This window comes from Camelina sativa, chromosome 5, assembly GCF_000633955.1.
Source record: "Camelina sativa cultivar DH55 chromosome 5, Cs, whole genome shotgun sequence".
NCBI lineage: Eukaryota > Viridiplantae > Streptophyta > Magnoliopsida > Brassicales > Brassicaceae > Camelina > Camelina sativa.
In genome coordinates this window covers 2,671,208-2,692,021 of record NC_025689.1, presented here as the reverse complement: position 1 = coordinate 2,692,021, position 20,814 = coordinate 2,671,208, and the positions used below count along the sequence as shown (strand labels likewise).

Below are 20,814 nucleotides of genomic sequence, written 5' to 3'. Positions count from 1 at the left end.
AATACTCCTCGGCGGGTCTTTTTGATATACTTTGGACGCGGACGACTTTTAAACTTGCCCTGCTCCTCTCATTTTTCACAATTTCGACCGCTGATGTGCTGCTCTTCTCTCCCATTTCCAAAACCCTAATTTGGGATTGAGTTTTGAGAGCTTTCGTCAATTTAGCCGCCGCCTCTGTTGCGGTTAGCAAGGTACGTTTTTTCTTTGGGTATTGATGGTTTGAGATCACTATCTCTCGTTGAATCCAAGGCATACAAAAAAAAAAATGGAACTTTGAACTCTGTGGCTGCTGTTTCTGAGTCTAGTTATTGAAATTTCGTGTCTTTTTGATTCTGTGTTTTAGGGTTTGGTAATGGATAGGCTCAGCCTTTTACCAGATGAGGTTCTTGGGCACATCTTATCCTTTCTCCCCTCAAAACATGCTGCTTCGACTTCGTTACTCTCTCATAGGTGGAGGAATGTGTTTGTTTTGAATCCAAGTCTTAACCTTGATTATGTGCTTGATGAGGCTATTCAATACCGGCATGACCATTCCCAAGATTTCATGGATTTTGTGGAGAGTTTGCTCATTCGGCGAGGCAAGTCGCCAGTAAAGAAGTTCGCTTTGAAGATTCATCTCCCTCATCTATTTGGAATAGACCCATCTCGTGTTCATTACTGGATATGCAATGTGTTTCAGCTTGGTGGTCTTGTGGATCTTGATCTGTTCATCACTTTCCAAGGAGAACGTCACCATGTGCCTTTGTTGATCTTCAAGAGCAAGACACTGGTTAAGCTGAGGCTAGGACGTGGTTTTAAAATCAAGCTTTCTCATCAGGATGTTTATCTTCCTATGCTTAAGACTTTATGTCTTGACACTGTTGATTTAGAAGGAGGTCATGATGTCCTTGAAACTCTTCTACCTCGTTGCCCTTTGCTTGAAGAACTGGTTCTTGATGATATGCGTTGGAAAACAAAGTGTGTTTCTGTGTCTTCTCCATCTCTAAGGAGACTACGCATCCGATTCTTTAATATCCCCATCATCTCTCTTGATGTTCCCAATCTTGTCTACTTGGAACTTTCTTGTATATTTGGGAGCAAGTATGCAAATCTTAACTTGGATTCCCTCATCGAAGCTAGACTCAATCTTTGGGTAGAAGAACAACGATTAAGGGCACTAAGAGCTGGATATGCTCATTTAGTTTCTGCTGACCTGATGGATCTCATCACTGCAATCAGAAATGTTAAGGTCCTTCACTTAACTAGTGATGCTTTTGAGGTCAGTCTTCTATTATTTATTTATTGTTGTAACAGTCATTTGCTGCTCAATAAAATAAAATAAGGATAGACCAAGATTGGTTAGGTTCTGTGTCTTCTTCACCAAGTCCTGTGGTGGTAGTATGATCTTAATTGGCATTACAGTCTTCTGATGGCAAACTGGATCCGTTTAATTGAGTTTCTGATTCAAATATTGTATGACTTGAGTAATGACCAGCTGATTTGGTTTTGTTGCAGCTGTTTTACTACTCCGGTCAAGATTTACCCATGTTCGACAACCTTGTCTGTCTATCTATCGCAAGTGACAAGAAGCAAGGATGGCAAGTTCTGCCACTTCTGATCAAGAACTCTCCAAATCTTGAAACTCTCATCTTCAAGGTATCTCATGATAGCAGACTGACATATCCTAAACGCCGTATATACCGATATGTCTATAACTTTGTCTCCTTTATACATCAGGGTCTAGAGCACTACGGAACTTCAAAATGTGGGGATGCATGTGTTTGCTCTGCAACTTGGGAGGGTAGGCCGTCTTGCCTGTCATCTTCTCGAGTAAAAGTGCTGGAGATATGGGGCTATCAAGGAGTTCTAAGAGATCTGTTACAAGTGAAGCATTTCTTAGAGAAGCTACCATGTCTTGAGCTGCTGAAACTTTGTGCTGTAAACAACATCCAAGTGCCCATCAATGTACAGCATCTTTTGACGCTTCCAAGAGCTTCATCAAACTGCAAGATCGAAGCCATACCTTAACCAAATAGATAAAAAAGCAAAAGCCTACTGAGGATGCTTATGGTTTTGCTAAGTCCTTTCTAATATCTCTTGAATGTGAAGTCTTTAATTTGTATTTGGTTTATGATAGAAACCTTGCCAGCAGACATGAGATAAACTGTGTGGTTATTGTCATTTTACTTTTATATATGGAACATTTCTTTTTATTGTCAAGAGAGTCTTTATAACCCAGGTTTAGAAAAATTCATGAACTTGAAGCAACTTGAACCAATCATTGTATTGAAATTACAATTCAACAATATTTATAGTTATGAAAAGAGGACTGAGATTATATACAATAGTCAAACTGACTAAATCTCTGCTAAGTCATGATCAGATCAGCTGACTGAAGCATATTCATTCGGCTCTCTTCCTTAAATCTTGCTCTCTCTTGAATCCTTTGAAGCTCCTTCCGAAGCTGCTCACTCCCCATCTCTTGTCTCTCCATTGTCACGAGTCTCTCTCCATTGATCTCGCCAAGTAACACTTTCCTCCTCAAATCAGGATTGTTAGTATCTCCCATGTTGAACAGAATCGAACGGTACTTAGCTTTTTGAGGTCCCATGAAACAACCTAACTTTTCAAACATTGCACATTCCACAGATACAGCCACAACGCAAGGATCAGAAGCAGCGACTCGTGTCTTCATCTCCGTCTCAACAACCTCATTAGCAACTTTAGCCAACGATGTTTGAAGAATCTCACGCACCTTGTCTCGTTTTGAATCTCCAGTCTTCTTCATTGTTGGAATCATCTTGACCGGAGTTGTGTCTTCATGACGGCTCTGTTCTCTACCCGAAGCATAAAGAAGCCGCAGCCAAAGATTCCAAAGAAGCCTTCCTTCCGATCTAATCTCGGGGTGTTTGTGATCGTTGAAGAATCTCAAACCCTTCCCCACCATGGAGGTAGTGCAGACAACGTCACAAGCAAGTGACTTGGGAGCTTGTTTCAAACGACTCACGGCGTCTACAAACCTCGAAACCTCGGGAGAATCCTCAACACCTCTCACAGACTTAGCCGCTCGAAGTGCTGCCTCGAACAACTCCAAGAACTCTTGTCTCTGCATCGTTCTCGTTCTTGATAAGGTCTTTTGTGTGTGTTTGCTCTCTGCCTCTCTCAATCGAATGAGGGTTTGGAATCAAACGAAAGAGAAGAGACACTGGGAATGGTTAGAATTGGTCTCAGATATGTTTATATAGAGAGAGTAAGCGCGTTAGACCCTAATCCCATTCCAAGTAGGTTTTGTTCATTATTAGCTTCATGATACTAGTTTTTTTAATTTACTTGCTATCCAAGTCCGTTTGAAATTTCCTTTTTTTTTGCTTTGTAGTTCTGATAGAGTTTCCATTTTTCTTCATGTGATTATTTTACAGTGGGGACTTTTATTATCAAATCAACTTACACAAAGAAAAAGGAAAAAGACACAGCAAATCAATATCTCAACATACCGAATAAAGCCATGTCTTTTTTTAGTTGTGTATTAAATCCAATGTAAATTTATCCATTCCCAATATATCTGAACTAAAAGAATTATATTCTTAGAACCTTAATCATCCTAAAATAATGCTCTTCTAAGTGGCTAAACCTAGCAAAAACCAACAAAATCACAGTTAATGAAAACACAAAACTCAAATTGCATATGTCTTGGGGTTTGATAGTTTCTTTAATTCTAAATTGCTTATGTCTTACCCATCAGGGTTTGCTCAAAATGGAATTGTATGAAGATGCCTTAAGAATGGTTAGGGAGATGGGAACTAAGTACTGGTTTAAAGCCTGATGCTTCACTTTGTCCAGTGTGTGTCCTTCTGATATTCTCTTGAGTATGTGGATGTTATTAAGGGAAAAGAGAGAGATTCACGGGTATGGAACTAGTGAAAGGGATTGAGAGTGATGTTGTATATTTTGGGATAGTAGCTTGGTTTGATATGTATGCAAAACGTGGGAGCTTATGTTTCTGATGTGCAATTACTTGGTGGAAACCTTCTCGTTATCTTTTTTTCAGGTGCCAGCGCTTGAGAACAATGTGATGGAAAACTCATTGGGGAGAGGTCTGGTTTTGATCAAATATCTTGGTAACACTTTTGAGGGACCTTCGCTTTACCCCGAGGTAAACTCAAGGGTGAAGATATGACCTGACATTTTCATGTTCTTTCTCTGTTAATTGGTCTAATACCACCTTATACGAACGTAACAGGTGGTCTTTAACACCGATGCAGAGCCCATTTGAGTCGGGAGAAACAGAGAAACTGTCTGGTTATATTACAGCAGTACTAAGAGGAGTTAGTCTTTGTAGTTCATCATCGATTCAACTTTTATTCACATCTCAAATCAGGTAAAGCATCTTGTCTTTACAATCTCTAGGATCTTATCTATTCTTCCGAGATGCAGAGCCGCTCTCATTCTCCCCTCACTCACTTCTACAGCCAGTTGTCACCAAACACTTGACGGATATCACTTCACTATGTCCGAGATATATTGTGGTTTCCAGCTTTCTGAACAGAGCTTCCCCTGTTCCGTAGTCTCTTTGATTCCTGTGTCAGAGATTTTTTTCGACAGAGAGCCTTCCTCCGTGATAAGTCATAACTATCTTCTATATCTAAGGTTTTTCAAACTTGCTAACATAACATAACATAACATAACATAACAATCCCCTGTAACTGTAACTGACCGTTGTCATAAATTCCCAATTTTTTTATTTTATTTTCTGAGATCATAAAAAAAAAATGGAAAAAAGCAAACGGTCGAAGCAAACCTAATTTATTTCCTTTTTGGAAAACAAAACCTAATTAAACCTTTTGCTTATAAATACTCTCGAGTCTCACACATACTCTCTTCTATCAGATATCCGAATTCTCTGTTTTCTCTGTTCATCGAAAACCCTAATCTATGTTTTCTCCTTCATCATCTTCTTCTTCTTCTTCTTGATCTCCCGTCCTCTTGTCTTGAGTCAATCCCCAACGATCGTGATTGATCTCTCCTTCCCCTTGTCTTGAGTCAGTCTCCAGCGATCGTACGTGATTGATCTCCACCCGCTTGTCTTGAGTCAATCCCCAACGATAGATATCTCAGTTCAGGCTCTCCTCTCTCACCCTAAATAATAAATATCACCGGCGGTGAAGGAGAGAACGTCGGAAGAAAGAGATCGGGGGAAGTGAAAGCGATGAGTCCCTAAGAGAGAGACAAGGTTTCAATGGCTTTTTTTTTTGTCGACAGAATCACATCAGCAGGTACATGATTAGGGTTTACTACTAAACCCTTGTTTTACATGATTGATCTTTTTTAAGGGTTTACTGCTTTTAACTAGGAGATAACGTCGGAGGATACAGGCATGATCAGTTCTCGATGGTTTCGACGAGACGATGATCAGTGAAAAAGGTACGAGTATCCTCAGATAGAAAGGTTTCAATGGCTTTTTTTGTTGACAGAATTACATCAGCAGGAGGTACTTACTTAAAAGTTAGGGTTTTTATTTTGCAGGCTTGGCGGCGTGTGGTCACCGTTTAATCTCGGGGTCTGTTTTTGTAAGGACGTTCATTGTCTCTTAATCTTTCTTTTGAGTTAGCTTTTCGTTGGTTCCTTGCTTTATTAATGACTTCTTCTTGCTTTATGTGATTTCAGGTTTTGATTCAAAAGGAGTTAATGTTACGGGTCTGATGAGGAATCGGAAATAAAAGGTTAGTTTACTTATTACTACTCTTTATTAAACTTTTTTGTTTGCTTAGCTCTGTTTTTTGCAGACAAGGATTAACAAATTGGTAGAGTTGAGACTTTCACACCTCTTGCTACTTGCTTTTCTTAGCTTTGTTGCAGATATGTTGCCCTTCAAGTGTATATTGTTCATGTTCTTAAGTTGGATTTCACACCACTAAATAAAGGTACACATTGTGTTGCAGATATATGTTCCCCTTCAAGTAGTTTTATTTTGCTGCAGGCTTGGATTGTGTGTTTTTGATGCAGGATCACGTGAAAATGCTTTGAAGAAGTTTGATGATGGCCCATTCTTCCTCGGCGAGCTTAGTTTTGACTTGGCTTGGTCACTCACCGTCTAATTTTTGTAAGGGCGTTGTCTCTTACTTCTTTTTTTGATTGTTTTTGAGTTAGCTTTTCGTTGCTTCTTTTGCTTACTACTATATATGATATATCTTCTTGTTTTGGGATTTCAGGTTTTCGACAGATTAGGAATCATGATGCATTTCTTGATGGTTGGTCGGTTATGATCCAAAAGGAGTTAAAAGGTTTGTTTACTTGCTACTTAATTACTACTAAACCTTGTTTTGCTTAGCTCTGTTGCAGATAAGAAAAAGATGATGATTCCTGGCTCTGTTGCATATAATGATGATCCATGTAAGAGGATATAGGAAGAGTTGGGGGCAGTGAAAGCTGCGAGTATCTAAGAGAGAAGGTTTCAATGGATTTTGTCGACATAATCACATCATCAGGTACTCACAGAACTGAATGAAGTTGGATTTTATGTTGCAGGCTTGTCTTGGTAACCGTTTAATTTCTGATTTTGTAAAGTGTTAAGTGTCTCTTCTTTCTTTTGAGTTAGCTCTTCTTTGGTTCTTTATCATGATTTCTTCTTGTTCTGTGATTCAGGTTTTCAACAGCTGATTTAAAAGGAGTCAATGTGTCTGAGGAGTCAGAACCTAAAGGTTGGTTCACTTACTACTAAACCTTATTTTGCTTAGCTCTGTTTGTTGCAGATAAGGCTTAACAAATTGGTAGATAGACGTTCACACCTCTTTCTCCTTGTTTTGCTTAGCTCAGTTGCAGATATGTTCGTCTCCAAATATCCTGTTCATGTTCTTAAGTTGGATTTCACACAGATATGTTCCTCTTAAAGTATGATGTTTTTGTTCTTATTTTGATGCAGGCTTGGATTAGTCATCATTGTTTTATTTTTGCTGCAAGCTTGGCTTGGTCACCGTCTACTCTCGGTCTGATTTTGTTGTAAGTACGTTAATTGTCTCCTAATCTTTCTTTTGATTTAGCTTTTTGTTGGTTCTTTTTGCTTATCATGATTTCTTTCTTGTTCTGTGATTTCAGGTTTTCAACAGCTGATTCAAAAGAAGTTAATGGAATTAGAATTAAAGGTTTGTTTACTTGTTTCTTAACTACTAAAACTTGTTACTACTAAACCTTGTTACTACTAAAACTAACAAATTGGTAGAGACTTTCACACCTCTTGCTCCTTGTTTGGCTTAGCTCTGTTGCAGATAAGCTTAGTTCTCGATGGTAGATGATGATCCTTGTAAGAGGATAGGAAGAGATGGGGACTACGAGTGCCTAACACAGCATGTTTCAGTGGCTTTTGTCAGACAGAATTACATCATCAGGTACTTAAAAGATGCAATTTTCACTCTAGTTTAATTATTTTTGAAAACTCAGTTTCATTGTTTTGGTTTTGTTTTTTCTAGCGGTTTGCTTGTGTATATGATTCAGCTGATCAGTTCCAAATGTTTGACAAGTTACAACAGTTTAGATCTGTTTTGTTTTTTCTGTTCATTCTTTGTTAGGGTGGGAATTGAATGACGTTGGTTTTTATTTTGCAGGCTTGGCTTGTGCACCGTTTAATCTCGGCTCTAATTTTGTAAGGACTTTAATTGCCTCTTAGTCTTTCTTTTGATTTAGCTTTTTCGTTGGTTCTTTTGATTTATTATGATGTCTTCTTGTTCTGCGATTTCAGGTTTTCAACAGCTAATTCAAAAGGAGTTGATGGGTCTGAGGAATCCGAAACAAAGGTTGGTTTACTTATGTGTGTTTTGATGCAGCTTCGGTATGTGATATATGCACATCATGAAAATAGGGTACTAAATCTTTGATATGATATTTTGTTGCATTTTCAGGCTCTTCCTCTTTTCACTTTATAGGTACACCATCTCTACATTCAACCTCTCAGATCCCTTTATGAGCTGTGCTCCCTCTTACTCTCTGTGTTTAGTTTGTTGTTTCGTATGATTAAAACAAAAACAAAAATCCTCTAATTTCCTACAGAATCAAACTGATGTTGAAGGTATGTATAGGTATTTGACTCAGCAAGCTTCTTCCCTTAGCGCCAAAACCTACTGCAAAGGCTCTACATTTCTAACTAATATATTTCCTCTGTTCTCTGTTGCATCCATATGTGGACAGATTATCCCAGTGCCCGTAGCATGGTCTCCATAATCCTTTCAAATCTCCAGAGAGAGGTATGGTTTTGCTTTGGGCTTGATGAATTTTATCCATTTCTTCTTGTTGTGTTATTACTTCTCAGTTTGTTCTATATATGAGGATACTAAACTTGTGCCTTTGTTGATCTTCAAGAGCAAGACACTGGCTAAGCTGAACTAGGACGTGGTTTTACACTCAAGCTGTCTCATCAAAATTTTTATCTCCCTATGCGTAAGACTTTATGTCTTGACACTGTTGATTTTGAAGGAGGTCATGATGTCTTTGAAACACTTCTACCTCGTTGCCCTTTGCTTGAAGAACTGCTTCTTGAGGATCAGCGATGAAAGTGTGGTAATTCTGTGTCTTCTCCATTACTAAAGAGACTACGCATCCGATTCTTTAATACCCCCATCATCTCTCTTGATGTTCCCAATCTTGTCTACTTGGAACTTTCGTGTATATTTGGGAGCTGGTGAAAATTCTTTCTGTACAAAACATCCAAGTGCCCATCTTTTGAAGCTTCCAAGAGCTTCATCAAATTCAAGCCATATTTTAACTAAACCAAAAAAAAAAAGAAGCGCGCAAAAGCCTATTGAGTGGTTTTGCCAAGTCCTTTTTAATCTCTTAAGTCTTTGTATTTGGTTTATGACAGAATACTTGCCAGCAGACATGAGATAAACTGTGTGCTCATTGTCATTTTATTCTATATATGGAACATTCCTTTTTATTGAACAACTTGAACCAATCATCGTACTAAGATTATAAATAAAAAGAATGTGTCGAGTTATGAAAAAGAACACTGAGATTATATACAATAGTCAAACTGACTAATGCTAAGTCATGATCAGATCAGCTGATCGAAGCATATTCATTCGGCTCTCTTCCTTAAATCTTGCTCTCTCTTTAATCCTTTGAAGCTCCTTCCGAAGCTGCTCGCTCCCCATCTCTTGTGTCTCCATTGTCACGAGCCTCTCTCCATTGATCTCGCCAGTTAACACTTTCCTCCTCAAATCCGGATTGTTAGTATCTCCCATGTTGAACAGAATCGAACGGTACTTAGCTTTTTGAGGTCCCATGAAACAACCTAACTTGTCAAACATTGCAGATTCCACAGATACAGCCACAGCGCAAGGATCACAAGCAGCAACTCGTGTCTTCATCTCCGTCTCAACAACCTCATTAGCAACTTTAGCCAACGATGTTTGAAGAATCTCACGCACCTTGTCTCGTTTTGAATCTCCTGTCTTCTTCATTGTTGGAATCTTGCCCGGAGTTGTTTCTTCATGACGGCTCTGTTCTCTACCCGAAGCGTAAAGAAGCCGCAGCCAAAGATTCCAAAGAAGCTTTCCTTCCGATCGAATCTGGGGGTTTTTGTGATCGTTGAAGAATCTCAAACCCTTCCCCATGGAGGACGTTGTGCAGACAACGTCACAAGCAAGTGACTTGGGAGCTTGTTTCAAACGATTCATGGCGTCTACAAACCTCGAAACCTCGGGAGAATCCTCAACACCTCTCACAGACTTAGCCGCTCGAAGTGCTGCCTCGAACAACTCCAAGAACTCTTGTCTCTGCATCGTTCTCGTTCTTGATAGATCTTTTGTGTGTGTTTGCTCTCTGCCTCTCTCTCTCTCTATTTCAAATCAGGGTTTGGAAGCAAACGAAAGAAAAGAGATACTGGGAATTATTAGAATGGTATCAGATATGTTTATATGTAGAGAGAGTAAGCGCGTTAGACTCTCTAATCCAATTCCAAGTAGGATTTGTTCATAATTAGTTTCATGATCCTAGTTTATTTATTTGACTTGCTATCCAAGTCTGTTTGAAATTTCCTTTTTCCTTTGTAGTTCTGAAAGAGTTCCCATCTTTCTTCATGTGATTGTGGGGACTTATTATTATTAAAACAACCAACGTATTTACAAAAAACAAAAAAATAGAAGACTCAACAAATCAAATATCTGAACATTCCGAATAAAGCTATGTCATTTTTTTTATCTATTTCAATATATCGATCTGAACTAATTAAGAATTATATCCTTAATCATCTTATAATAATGTTCTGCTAAGTGGCTAAAACCTAGCAAAAACCAACAAAATCACAGTTAATGAAAACACAAAACTCAAAATTGGTGGGTTATGAAATTAATTTCTTGTATTATATTATTATGCAAATTTTTTAGCCTATTTTAAGTATCTAATTTCGTGTGGGAGAAGGATAGAGCAAAGAAATAATATGTTTTGGCGGGTAGTAAAAGCGTGAAGAGACACATAAGTCAAGTAGCTGACACGTGCCACGATCGGCTAAGCACGCTTTCGCCGGTCGCCGCTAGATTCATATCAGATTCCAAATAACCTTCCGTGGTTCATATCTTGCCATGTCAGCATCCGACCCTCGTACGCCTTTAACTCTTTAAATTATAAATTTATTAATTCAAAATAAAACGAAATTGATCCCAATATTTATTCATAATAAGGGGGCGTCGTAGTTAGTGATCGGAACGCAGGATCGGGTCGGATCTGATTCGGATTGTACTTGTTGTACCGGACCTTTGTTTCAAATGGCGCAGATACTTTCCCCTGTTTGTACGGATCTATTGAAGTTCCAGAACTCAGTTCTTAGCTCCAGATCAGGTGCGTCGTCGTCGCGGTTCTCGGCGAAGACCACCACCGGTGCTTCTTCGTCGTCTTGGGGCGGCTTACCTCGTTACGCCGGAAAGAAGCGAAGTGGTTCCATCGGGAGGTTGAGAGTTGCAACTGAAGATGCTTCTTCTCTTTCCACCGGTGATGTCGCCGATGATTACTATGCTGTTCTTGGACTCGTAAGTAACCCCAAAAACCCTAATTCCAAATCCGATTCTTTTATACTCGCGTTAGGGATTTTGAAGCTAGATAGACTCATCATTGTCAAAATTTTGAAGCTTTAGATGGGTTACAAAGTTATTAAAAATCCAAAGATTGTGTGTATCATGCAAAAAGACTCTGCATTTTAATTTTGAAGTACATCATTATAACATATAGTTGTAGCTAGATAGATTTATTAGAACGGGTTACAATCGTTTGGATCTAAAGGTTGTAACTTTAATCACTTGGCTTTTTGGTATGTCAAAATAGCTTCCAGATGCTACACCGGCGGAGATTAAGAAAGCTTACTATAACTGTATGAAATCTTGCCATCCAGACTTGAGTGGCAATGACCCTGAAACCACAAATTTCTGCATCTTCATTAACGATATCTATGAGGTGAGTAAGTTTCTTACTTGACTTCACATTTACATTTTGTATGCGTTTTTAGACTTAGTTGTAAGTTTCCATGTGCTTGTGTTGCATTGCAGATTCTAAGTGACCCTGTACAGCGTATGGTTTACGATGAAATTCATGGTTATGCTGTGACTGCCACCAATCCTTTTCTTGATGACTCTAGCCCAAGAGATCATGTTTTTGTTGATGAGTTTGCTTGTATAGGTATTTTATTTTCTTCAATTTTCAATTCTATGCACTTCGTTTGTGGCCGTGGTGAAACACTTTGGTACTGACTCTGATGATTCTGGATCTGTGTTTGCTGTTTAACAGGCTGCAAAAATTGTGCCAATGTGGCTCCAGATATCTTTGAAATTGAGGAAGATTTTGGAAGAGCAAGGGCCTGTAACCAGCGTGGCAACCCAGATTTAATTCAGCTTGCGGTTGAGACATGGTAGGTTTATATTCTGTAGATGCTGCAACTGATTGTGAAGTATAATAATACTCCTGGTGGGGAACTGATTTGGAGATGCCTTTTTTATGTTTTGTTTTCAGCCCGGTTGATTGCATCCATCAGACTTCTGCTGCACAGTTGTCATTACTTGAAGATGAGATGCGAAGGGTTGAAAGAGTAAATGTAAGACAAGCATATCTCTTATTGTTCATTGAAAAGAACCACAAGGCATTGCTATGATTTCTTGATTATATACTTGTTACCAAACTGCTGAATATTATTTTAAGCCGTTGGAATTGTCATTGATTGATCAGGTTGCTCTGATGCTTTCTGGAATGGGGTCAGGAGCAGTTGATGTTTTCAGAATGGTAAGAAGGAAAGAAAAACTCCTCTGTTCTGTAGCTGAAATGCTCCTAGTCTTTCTCCTTCTACTCTTTAGCCTTTTTATTCCCACTTACAAATTGACTTTGGCCCATGTTTTCTTCCTTTGCGAAACAAGATTGCCTATTATTCTGTATTTTTCATCTAACTGATCAATCTTTGAATCCCATTTCAGGCGAGATCTCGATGGGAAAAGAGGCAAGCAAAAGTTTTGGTATGAACTATCATCATTCATCATCATTTGAAATCCTTGCAAAGCTATTTGCAATCTTTTAGATAAACATAACATCAACTCGTGCTTACCTATGTTTCAGAATCAAGCTAGAAGTAGAATGATGAAGCGGAAAAACACAGACGAAGCACCTTCCTATTGGGATAACCTCTGGGGCCAACAGAATGATTACCAGAAAAGCGGTAAGATTGATGACAGTAAGCTCTCTTCGTCTTTGGCTAATGATCATAACATACATGTGTTTACTCATTTCGATGTATGTGACAGAGGAAGAAGTACAAGAACGAGCACAGCGAGCGGCCGCAGCAGCTAGGAGATGGAGGGAATACTCACGAAGAGGCGTTGATAAGCGCCCCACCTTCAAACTCCCCGACACCGCCTCTAAAGGAGACAACTGAAACCACATGGACATAAGTCTCTTATAGTTTATATAGGTAAGTAGGCTTCTTACTAGATTTTATATGTAATAATTTCATTCAGCACAGCCGTACAGGTGTATCATGTCGCGTTCTAGACTTGTATAGCTTTGTTCTCACATCGATTAAGGAAAAAAAAAACAAGTGTATTAAAGTAACGTACTCAATTTTTATGTATAATATACTTTTCCAACGCCTAGAATATAAAATAGTATAATAGATAAATTAAAACTTTAACATTGACGTCACTAGACTTGGAGGTTACTATGCAAGATAATTGTGTTATAGTGCATAACAGATAGATAATGAGGAAATAATCAAGTGATTATCATTCAATTATACTAAGATTTTAGTAAATAAATATATAATAAGGGAATATATAAAGAATCATAGGAAATTTAGTTAGACTATCTGGTTTGATCCAATCAAGAATATACTGTATATATATATACTAGAGATTGACATATAGGGCTGATCATAATTACAAGTAGAGGCGTCGATGATAGCGTCGATGGAGTATCCAGCGGAGGGGTCTCTTGAATGGATCGACATACAATTGATATTTTTGTTTTCGGCGATGATCATCGCACTTGTCCTTATCTTTATCTCCATCTTCGGCTGCTTCTTTATAATCCGATATGCCAAGACTTACAATATTCACGACGACGACTTATACGTGGAATATATTCGAAGATCAAAGTTACGATCTTCTACTACGACAGACCTAGAAGAAGTTGGAGTTCTGACATCTTCGCTTTTTCAAGTGTAGATTAAACTAGTTTTGCTTCTCCTTGTGTTTTTGGGCTTTGCGTAGTTTCTTTAATTCTAAATTGCTTATGTCTTACCCTTCAGAGTATTCATTCTCCATATATAGGATCCGGAACACTTTATTCAATCAGGCTACTGGCTATATTATAATTCCTTCACGTACGAAGGATTAGGATTTTTAATATATTTCAGTCACTAGCTTGGGTTCTCTTCATGTACTCGTCTGTCAAAACTAGAACGCAACCATACAATTACAAAGAGCGAGAGATATCAGAGATGAGCAAAACATAATGAAGGAATCGATACTATTGAAAGACGATGTCCAGAATTTCAATTTATTATATAAAAAAATGAAAAACTAATAACAAATTAAAGTAAATCTCTCATAGCGAAAAAATAAAATAAAATTAATCCCATACTTAACGAAAAACCATGAACAGTATTCAAACTTGATTGACGAGGTTGTATCTTTGGTCCTTGTCTTGGTCGACGATCATAGATAGCCACTGACGAAACAAATAAAGTCCAAAGATTCCACCATAGATAAGGAAAAAGAATATGGATCCGACCGTGTAATACAAGTATGCTAATGCATCATCATCCATGGTCGATCGATCGACAAAGTGTCCAAACGAACAATTTTAGTTGTGATTTTCAATATATTTGCTAGTTGTTGTTGTAATCCAGTTAGAAAAATATGATTTTGATTCATTTGTCAAATATATAGTTTTATATAGAATAATGGAGTAATTTCTAGTTTGACAAAAAAAAAAATGGATAATAAGAAATTCTTAAGATAATTGTCTCCCGATGATAAAGCTCATCTGAATCTCTGATATGTTAAAATATAATGACAATATAATAATGCTAATTAATCAACCAAATATTTTAAACCGATACATATAACCAAAAAAAAAAAATCCAAATTAACAAAAGTAAACCTAAAAAGAGTAAAAGAGATAACGGAAAGTCCCTAATTAATTCTAAGACTTTAACTAATCTAATTTGGTTGGCAAACAGCTGTGTGCGTCGCCTCGATCGATCGTCCATGTTATCTTTCTCTTTCATCTTTCTCACTAGACGGCATCGCCGAGCAAGCTCTACTACAAAGAGAAGCGCCGAAAACGATAACAATGAAAGACATCACCGTCATTACCCAAAACAACACTTTTACAGTTTCTTCATATCGTGATGTATTATCCATCTCCAAAGGGAGAGACGACTCCTAAAAACTCAACCAGTTCTTGTTGAAGATGAAGACTACGCGTAATGGTTAAAGACTTTGTTTATAAAATAAACGACACATATATAGAAGAACTGTTTACCCTACCAAAAGGCTCCTAACTAGGGTTTTTACATGCATCATATAGATTACTCCCTCCGTTTCAAAATATAGGATGTTTAAGGTAAAGCACACATATTAAAATAGTTTATTTTTCTTTTAAAAAGTATTATATATATTTAAATTAAAAAAGATTCAACCAATAATAAAGAAGACTGCATAAATAATGATTACAGATTATTAAATATATATTAAATTTTGCATGAAAAGTTACAAAACATATTATATTTTGAAAAAGACCAAAACATCTTACATATTGAAACGGAGGGAGTATTAATTAATTAACGTATGTACGTAGTTTAGTAATTAATGGATAAGTGCCATGCCTAAATTCTTGTGATTTTTTACATATATTATGAGATTTATGTAATTCCTCATTATCTATTTACTAATTTAATGGGACTTGGTTTCAGAGAATATCCATTAAAAATCTAAACAGTTGAAAAATCTAGATCAGATCAATGTAATGCTTAATTATTATTATTTTTTTTTTATTAGGAGACCTAATGTGGGATCGAATTAGATCTCGTAATATATATACAGCTAGTTCTCATACAATTGTTTTAGACTTTTAGTTATACAGCTAGCGCACCTCTTCTATTGTGTGTGTTTAAAACAAGTTGAAATTTCATCTACTTATGCGATGTTCGAGACACGGCGTGATGAAATAATAGATAATGCGAGCACGATTACATACTTAGTCCTATGGTTTGTCTGCATCTATATAATCATGTATTTACAAATATTGGACTGGTTGATTTGTCGTGAAACTAATAAAAAGGAATATTTTCGCTTACGCGATATAGAACTTGGAAGGTCTCAGCCGGATGGAGAGATCACCCACGAGAATTCAGATGGAGAAGAAAACGATTTTAGCCAAACTATATATCTCTGATTTTTGTGCAGCGTTTAATAAGCTTTAAGTTCACCCACGAGAATTCAGATGGAGACGACCTCAGCAACTATTAAGGTTATATAATTAAGTCTACAAGAATGTTTGTGCAGCGTTTAATAAACTTTAAGTTCCTCTATCTTTTTACTAATTTAAGGTCATTTTTCTTGTTTGTAATTTAATCTAGAAATTCAGTAATATGAAGTCATAGACTCTTCGTTAAAATTTAAATACACAAATATATATATATATATATATATATATATATATTCATATAGTATATGTATCCTAGTTTGTACCTGTATAACTCTAACAATTATGTAAAGTGTAATTGATTGTAATCAATGAATCATAATCAATTTTATCATGAACTTTTGACGACGGAAAACAACCTCTCCGTTGCAACGTCACCACCCTCGGAGAAAGCCACCTCATAGATCAATTAGATCAATTTTTAGAAAAGTATTTTTACCCTCGCTGAATCTGTTAATCCCTTCTTGTCCTTCAAAAAAAAAAAATAGATCAGTTTTTGGAAAAGTATTTTTGAAAACTACGAAATATAAAGAATCAAGGTTGGCGGAATTAATTATTTAGTTTTTTTTTGTAACAAATCAACGTCTATTTCCAATGCGATGGTGAACATCAACCCCATATGAGAAGCAAAATCATTTGTAACTTTGTTCTCATATGGAATCAGCAAAAAAAATTAGATAAAGCACAACTGTAATCTAAGCACAATCTAAACTTCATCATGTTGAGAAGCTTATCAACCATTTTTTTTTTTTTTGAGAAATCAGAAATTTAATTGTGGCTTACAAGCATATTCTGAAATAATAATAAAAAAACCTCAATTTTTTTTGACAAATCACAATTAAATTTGCAAGATAGACAATTTTAAATATTAAAATTTAATTACAAAAGCAGAGGAAGAACCACGTAGCCAACCAAACAATTTTCTAACTTGGTTACTTCAGTATCAGTCAAGACTTCTACAATTAAACTTTCTATCCCACAGTAATTTTTTTAGCGGAAAATAACTAATCCACCATATTTACTAGATATTTAAGTGAGTAAGTTTTGTGCATTTTGAAAAATGTTATTTGTGTGTATATATATAGTACGTATCATTTTATATACATTAAATGAAATGTGTATATAAGACTATGGAATATTATTCCATTTATTTATCTGTGAAATATAAAATGAATGAGTTTTTTTTTCATTTTTCAAATTGTGCCGTAAATTAGTAGAATTAATTGCATCTGATCAAATTTATCACTCAAGAACGGGTTAAGTTTATCAAAAGTTTTCCTGATTCCAAGTGAGATAATTGAAGCCATTCTATGGTAGTCTTGCTATCCTATCATTAACACTTAAACAGCATTAAGCCGTTTGATCAGAATTATTATTTAAACATTGAGGTATTATTATTATTCTTGGTGCAACCAAAAAATCGCAAATTTTCTAATTATGAAGATTAAATAGTATGAAACTCTAAATTCCACCGAACGTAATTATCTTTATGCATGGATATCCACATTTCCTAAATGTTAGATGAATCATAATACACTAATACTTACTTATTTTCTATGTTATTAATCAATTGATTTTTTTTCTCGTTACTAATAGATTGATGTTTAGGCTTTTTTACATATATTAAAAAATTGAAATATTTATCAGCATTAGTATTGACTTGTAGTATTCTAATAAATATAATTATTTACTACCATTGTATCTTAAAGTTTAATATCGATGTTTTAGGAAGAAATGTAGTAGTTATCAACATGATTATTGCACAACAATGTGAAAATTCTTCTGATAATGACGTGGCAAAAAAAGTAGCATATGACAAGTGTTGAGTGTTATTGGATATGATTTTTGGCCCACCACCTCATCATAGATTCATCCTCATCTCCAACAAGGATGAATTTGTTATTCTTGGTCAATATGGTCATGTTAATAGTTAGAGAGATCGAACATACTTTTTCTCTTTTATTCACATAATTTTGAAAACCGATCAAAAAGTATTGATACAGAAAAAGTTTGCATGCATTTTAATAGAATCCCAAAACTTGTGTGTTATATATCATCGAATAGTGGAGGCCACGGCATGGGCCCAAAGCCTTAGATTGTCTTTTAAGTCAACTTCCTTGGTCGCCGGCGCCGGAACTCTCCACTTTATATCCGTCGTGATCTGTGTTTTTCCTTTTCTTCCTCCACAATGATCCCACGCTTCTGACAAATACGGTCTCGCTACTCTGTTTCCATTGCTCTTGTCTTCTTCTTCTCCTTCTTCTTTATTTGTTACTTGCACTAATCCATCATGATCTTTCTTCACTAATCTTTGCAATCCAGGAAGAATCGAAACCAGATCGGAGTCTTTATGGTCTTCCTCGGAAAAGACAAAACCTAGATCCATAAACCCTTTAAGCTCCTCGTACTCCAAATCTGACATACTCTTTCCCTTTCTTCTTCTTCTTACATTACTCTTCATCATCATCATCATCTTCTTCCTCTGAAGATCTTTTTTCTCCGAAAGTACTCTCTCTCTTTCCGCAATCCTAAACTCGTTCACTTCTTTCCCGGAGAGAATCGTCTGAAGCTTCATCGGCGTTGCTTTAACGGGCAAGACAGATCTAGGACTAGGAGACAAGAACAAATCATCTGATGAAGAACTAAACAAACTTGTCTTGGAACTCGTCGTTGTCATCATCGTCTCATCACTCATAGCCCTCTCTACAAGAAACCTCACCGGAAAATTCTTCACATCTTCCTCTTCTTCTTTTTTCTTTGGAATCTCTGTTTCTTCATGCTTCTCTCGACTTTTTCCATTCAGATTCTCTTTGTCTTTCTTGAGAATTAGTCTCTCCGACCAGTTTTGCTCGAACAGTCTCAACAACTCCTCTCCAGCCATTTTTTGTTTATTCTATGCTTTTTGGGTGTTTGGACTTTGGAGAAAGATGATGAATGAAGAAATGGCGTTAGTAGGTATTTAAACCTTGTAATTCAGCTACGTATGTAATATTACCTTTAGCTTCCGAATAATTACGTGTGGACCCGTTTGTTCCACAACACACTAAAACACACTACACTACTAAACAGCGCAATCAAATTCGAATGGGTCAGTCAGACTTATACCATTATATTTTTGTTGATTAATTAATTATTCTGTCGGTTATACAATTCAAATACTTCATAAAATAATATATTTCATCTGAATGCGCGCACTATAAAGTATATGATGTATTCAAAACATATTAAAAGATTTCAAATATATATTCACAACGTATGTAAAAAGTACATATACCTTCTTCTTGGCTCTTCGAAGGTTCGAATATCTTTAGATGTGTGTGGACGCGGAAGGGAGCGTAATAAGAAAAAGAGTGGATACAATAAATAAACTAATAATATAGTATATAATAGCAACTCGTTATAATAATTAGCAATTGTTTTCATATTTAACATGTGGTAAGACATTTCCATCTCATACCTAAATGTGGCCCATCTCTCTCTCTCTCTCTCTTTGCACCTTTATTGTATATCTCAACCACGAACCAAACAAAATAAGAGTTGTTGGTTGGTCTTACGTTTACATATACGTTCTCCTTTAGCTACATTTAATGGTAAAACATATAGTCTCAATCAAGGCGTCCACAATACTCGGTTCTTAAAAAGGAGATTAGTTTGAGTTTTATTTTGGAATTCTCCGGTCATGACAAGAAAAATATAATAGTAAACAGGTTATCGGGGATAAGTTTTTTTATTTAAAAAAAAAACAATAAAAATAAAAATTAATCTAATGGTCAAATGGTTTATAGAGAAAAGTAGCCAGGATCCGCAACATCCGATCCACAAGTAGCTGACTCAAAGAAAAACGTCGCAAGCTAAACTTTTCATAATCTTGTTCCACGAGTCTCATAGTAACACATTGTGCGATACTCAAAGAAATGAATGAGGGTTTCTAAAACCCTTAATTCTTTAATTGTATTCTTTATTCTAGGATTAGAAACAACATTTTATAGAATTTGTTTGATCTTCTACGTACAATCAAACATTTTGAAGGCGGAAGTCAAATTCCAACATTTCGTGGTTTTTAAAATACTTGTCCAAAAAAAAATTGATCTATATTTATATTAGGACAAGTACGGTTTAACAGATTCAGCTGGATCTAGGAGGTGGCATTCTCCGACTGTCGTGACGTGGCAACGGAGAGGTTGTTTTCCGTGGTCGACGGTTCATTGGTCACAATAAATTAGTACGACGGAGCTAGTAGTACTACGTACGATTCAAGCCAAGTAGGAAATTGTTCCCGATTAGTTAAGAAAATTATGAATTAAATGTTATAAACATGAAGATATTCATCAACAAACTGTAAATAACAAAACCTAGAGATATATTTAAACCAATAATACTAAATATATTAAAATAAATAAATAAATAAAAATAGTCGTCAACTAAGAAACTCTCTCACACGACATCCGTCAAAGCTGAGCTAGCTATGACTACAAATTGGCACACAAAATATAAGCAAAATTTCAAAACCCTAATTTAATGCAAGACGTAGGTTCTTTAATTCTAAATTTCTTATGTCTTACCCTGCAGAGAGTATTCATACTCGATATATAGGATCTTGAACACTTTATTCAATGAAATTATATATAATTCCTTCACGATTAATTAGGATTTTTAATATATATCAGTCACTTATGTTTTCTTACCCGTCTGTAAAAAGTAGAACGCAACCATAAATTTACAAAGAGCGAGAGAGAGATGAGCAAGACATAATTAAGGAATCAAGAAAGACGATGGCCAGAATTATCAATTTATTATTTAAGAAAATAGAAAACAAATAACAAAATTAAACTACAACTAATAGCCCAAAAAAAAAAAAAAAAAAAAAAAAAAAAAAAAAAAAAAAAA

The 20,814-nt window shown here is 36.1% G+C and overlaps 5 protein-coding genes and 1 long non-coding RNA gene across 11 annotated transcripts; 3 read left to right on the top strand and 3 right to left on the bottom strand.

Annotated features, from left to right (window-relative positions):
• On the top strand, positions 353-2,007 carry LOC104788805 (F-box/LRR-repeat protein At2g42720-like). Its single transcript, XM_019245167.1, has 3 exons — positions 353-1,258; positions 1,495-1,635; positions 1,717-2,007. The coding sequence occupies exons 1-3, from the start codon at positions 353-355 to the stop codon at positions 2,005-2,007; spliced, it is 1,338 nt and encodes a 445-aa protein (XP_019100712.1).
• LOC104785094 (transcription elongation factor TFIIS-like) lies at positions 2,348-3,162 on the bottom strand. Its single transcript, XM_010510233.2, has one exon. The coding sequence runs from the start codon at positions 3,089-3,091 to the stop codon at positions 2,348-2,350; it is 744 nt and encodes a 247-aa protein (XP_010508535.1). The 5' UTR covers positions 3,092-3,162.
• Positions 4,879-8,714, top strand: LOC104785093. Of its 6 annotated transcripts, none has more exons than XR_002037919.1 (16): positions 4,879-5,252; positions 5,330-5,400; positions 5,503-5,546; positions 5,644-5,699; positions 5,825-5,900; positions 5,983-6,079; positions 6,189-6,464; positions 6,622-6,677; positions 6,899-6,975; positions 7,072-7,118; positions 7,242-7,361; positions 7,578-7,615; positions 7,712-7,766; positions 7,872-8,038; positions 8,158-8,213; positions 8,329-8,714. It is a non-coding gene; the product is annotated as an uncharacterized LOC104785093 (long non-coding RNA). The 6 variants fall into 6 exon arrangements; XR_002037914.1 differs by having other exon boundaries at positions 7,231-7,361; XR_002037918.1 differs by having other exon boundaries at positions 7,231-7,361; positions 7,872-8,048.
• On the bottom strand, positions 9,009-9,749 carry LOC104785092 (transcription elongation factor TFIIS-like). Its single transcript, XM_010510232.1, has one exon. The coding sequence runs from the start codon at positions 9,747-9,749 to the stop codon at positions 9,009-9,011; it is 741 nt and encodes a 246-aa protein (XP_010508534.1).
• Positions 10,611-13,011, top strand: LOC104785091. The gene is made up of 9 exons (XM_010510231.2): positions 10,611-10,991; positions 11,284-11,412; positions 11,505-11,634; positions 11,743-11,863; positions 11,965-12,046; positions 12,178-12,231; positions 12,420-12,458; positions 12,559-12,658; positions 12,744-13,011. Exons 1-9 carry the CDS (start codon positions 10,731-10,733, stop codon positions 12,872-12,874), a joined length of 1,047 nt encoding a protein of 348 aa, XP_010508533.1. The 5' UTR covers positions 10,611-10,730; the 3' UTR covers positions 12,875-13,011.
• LOC104785090 lies at positions 17,855-18,961 on the bottom strand. Its single transcript, XM_010510230.2, has one exon. It carries the CDS (start codon positions 18,806-18,808, stop codon positions 17,981-17,983), a length of 828 nt encoding a protein of 275 aa, XP_010508532.1. The 5' UTR covers positions 18,809-18,961; the 3' UTR covers positions 17,855-17,980.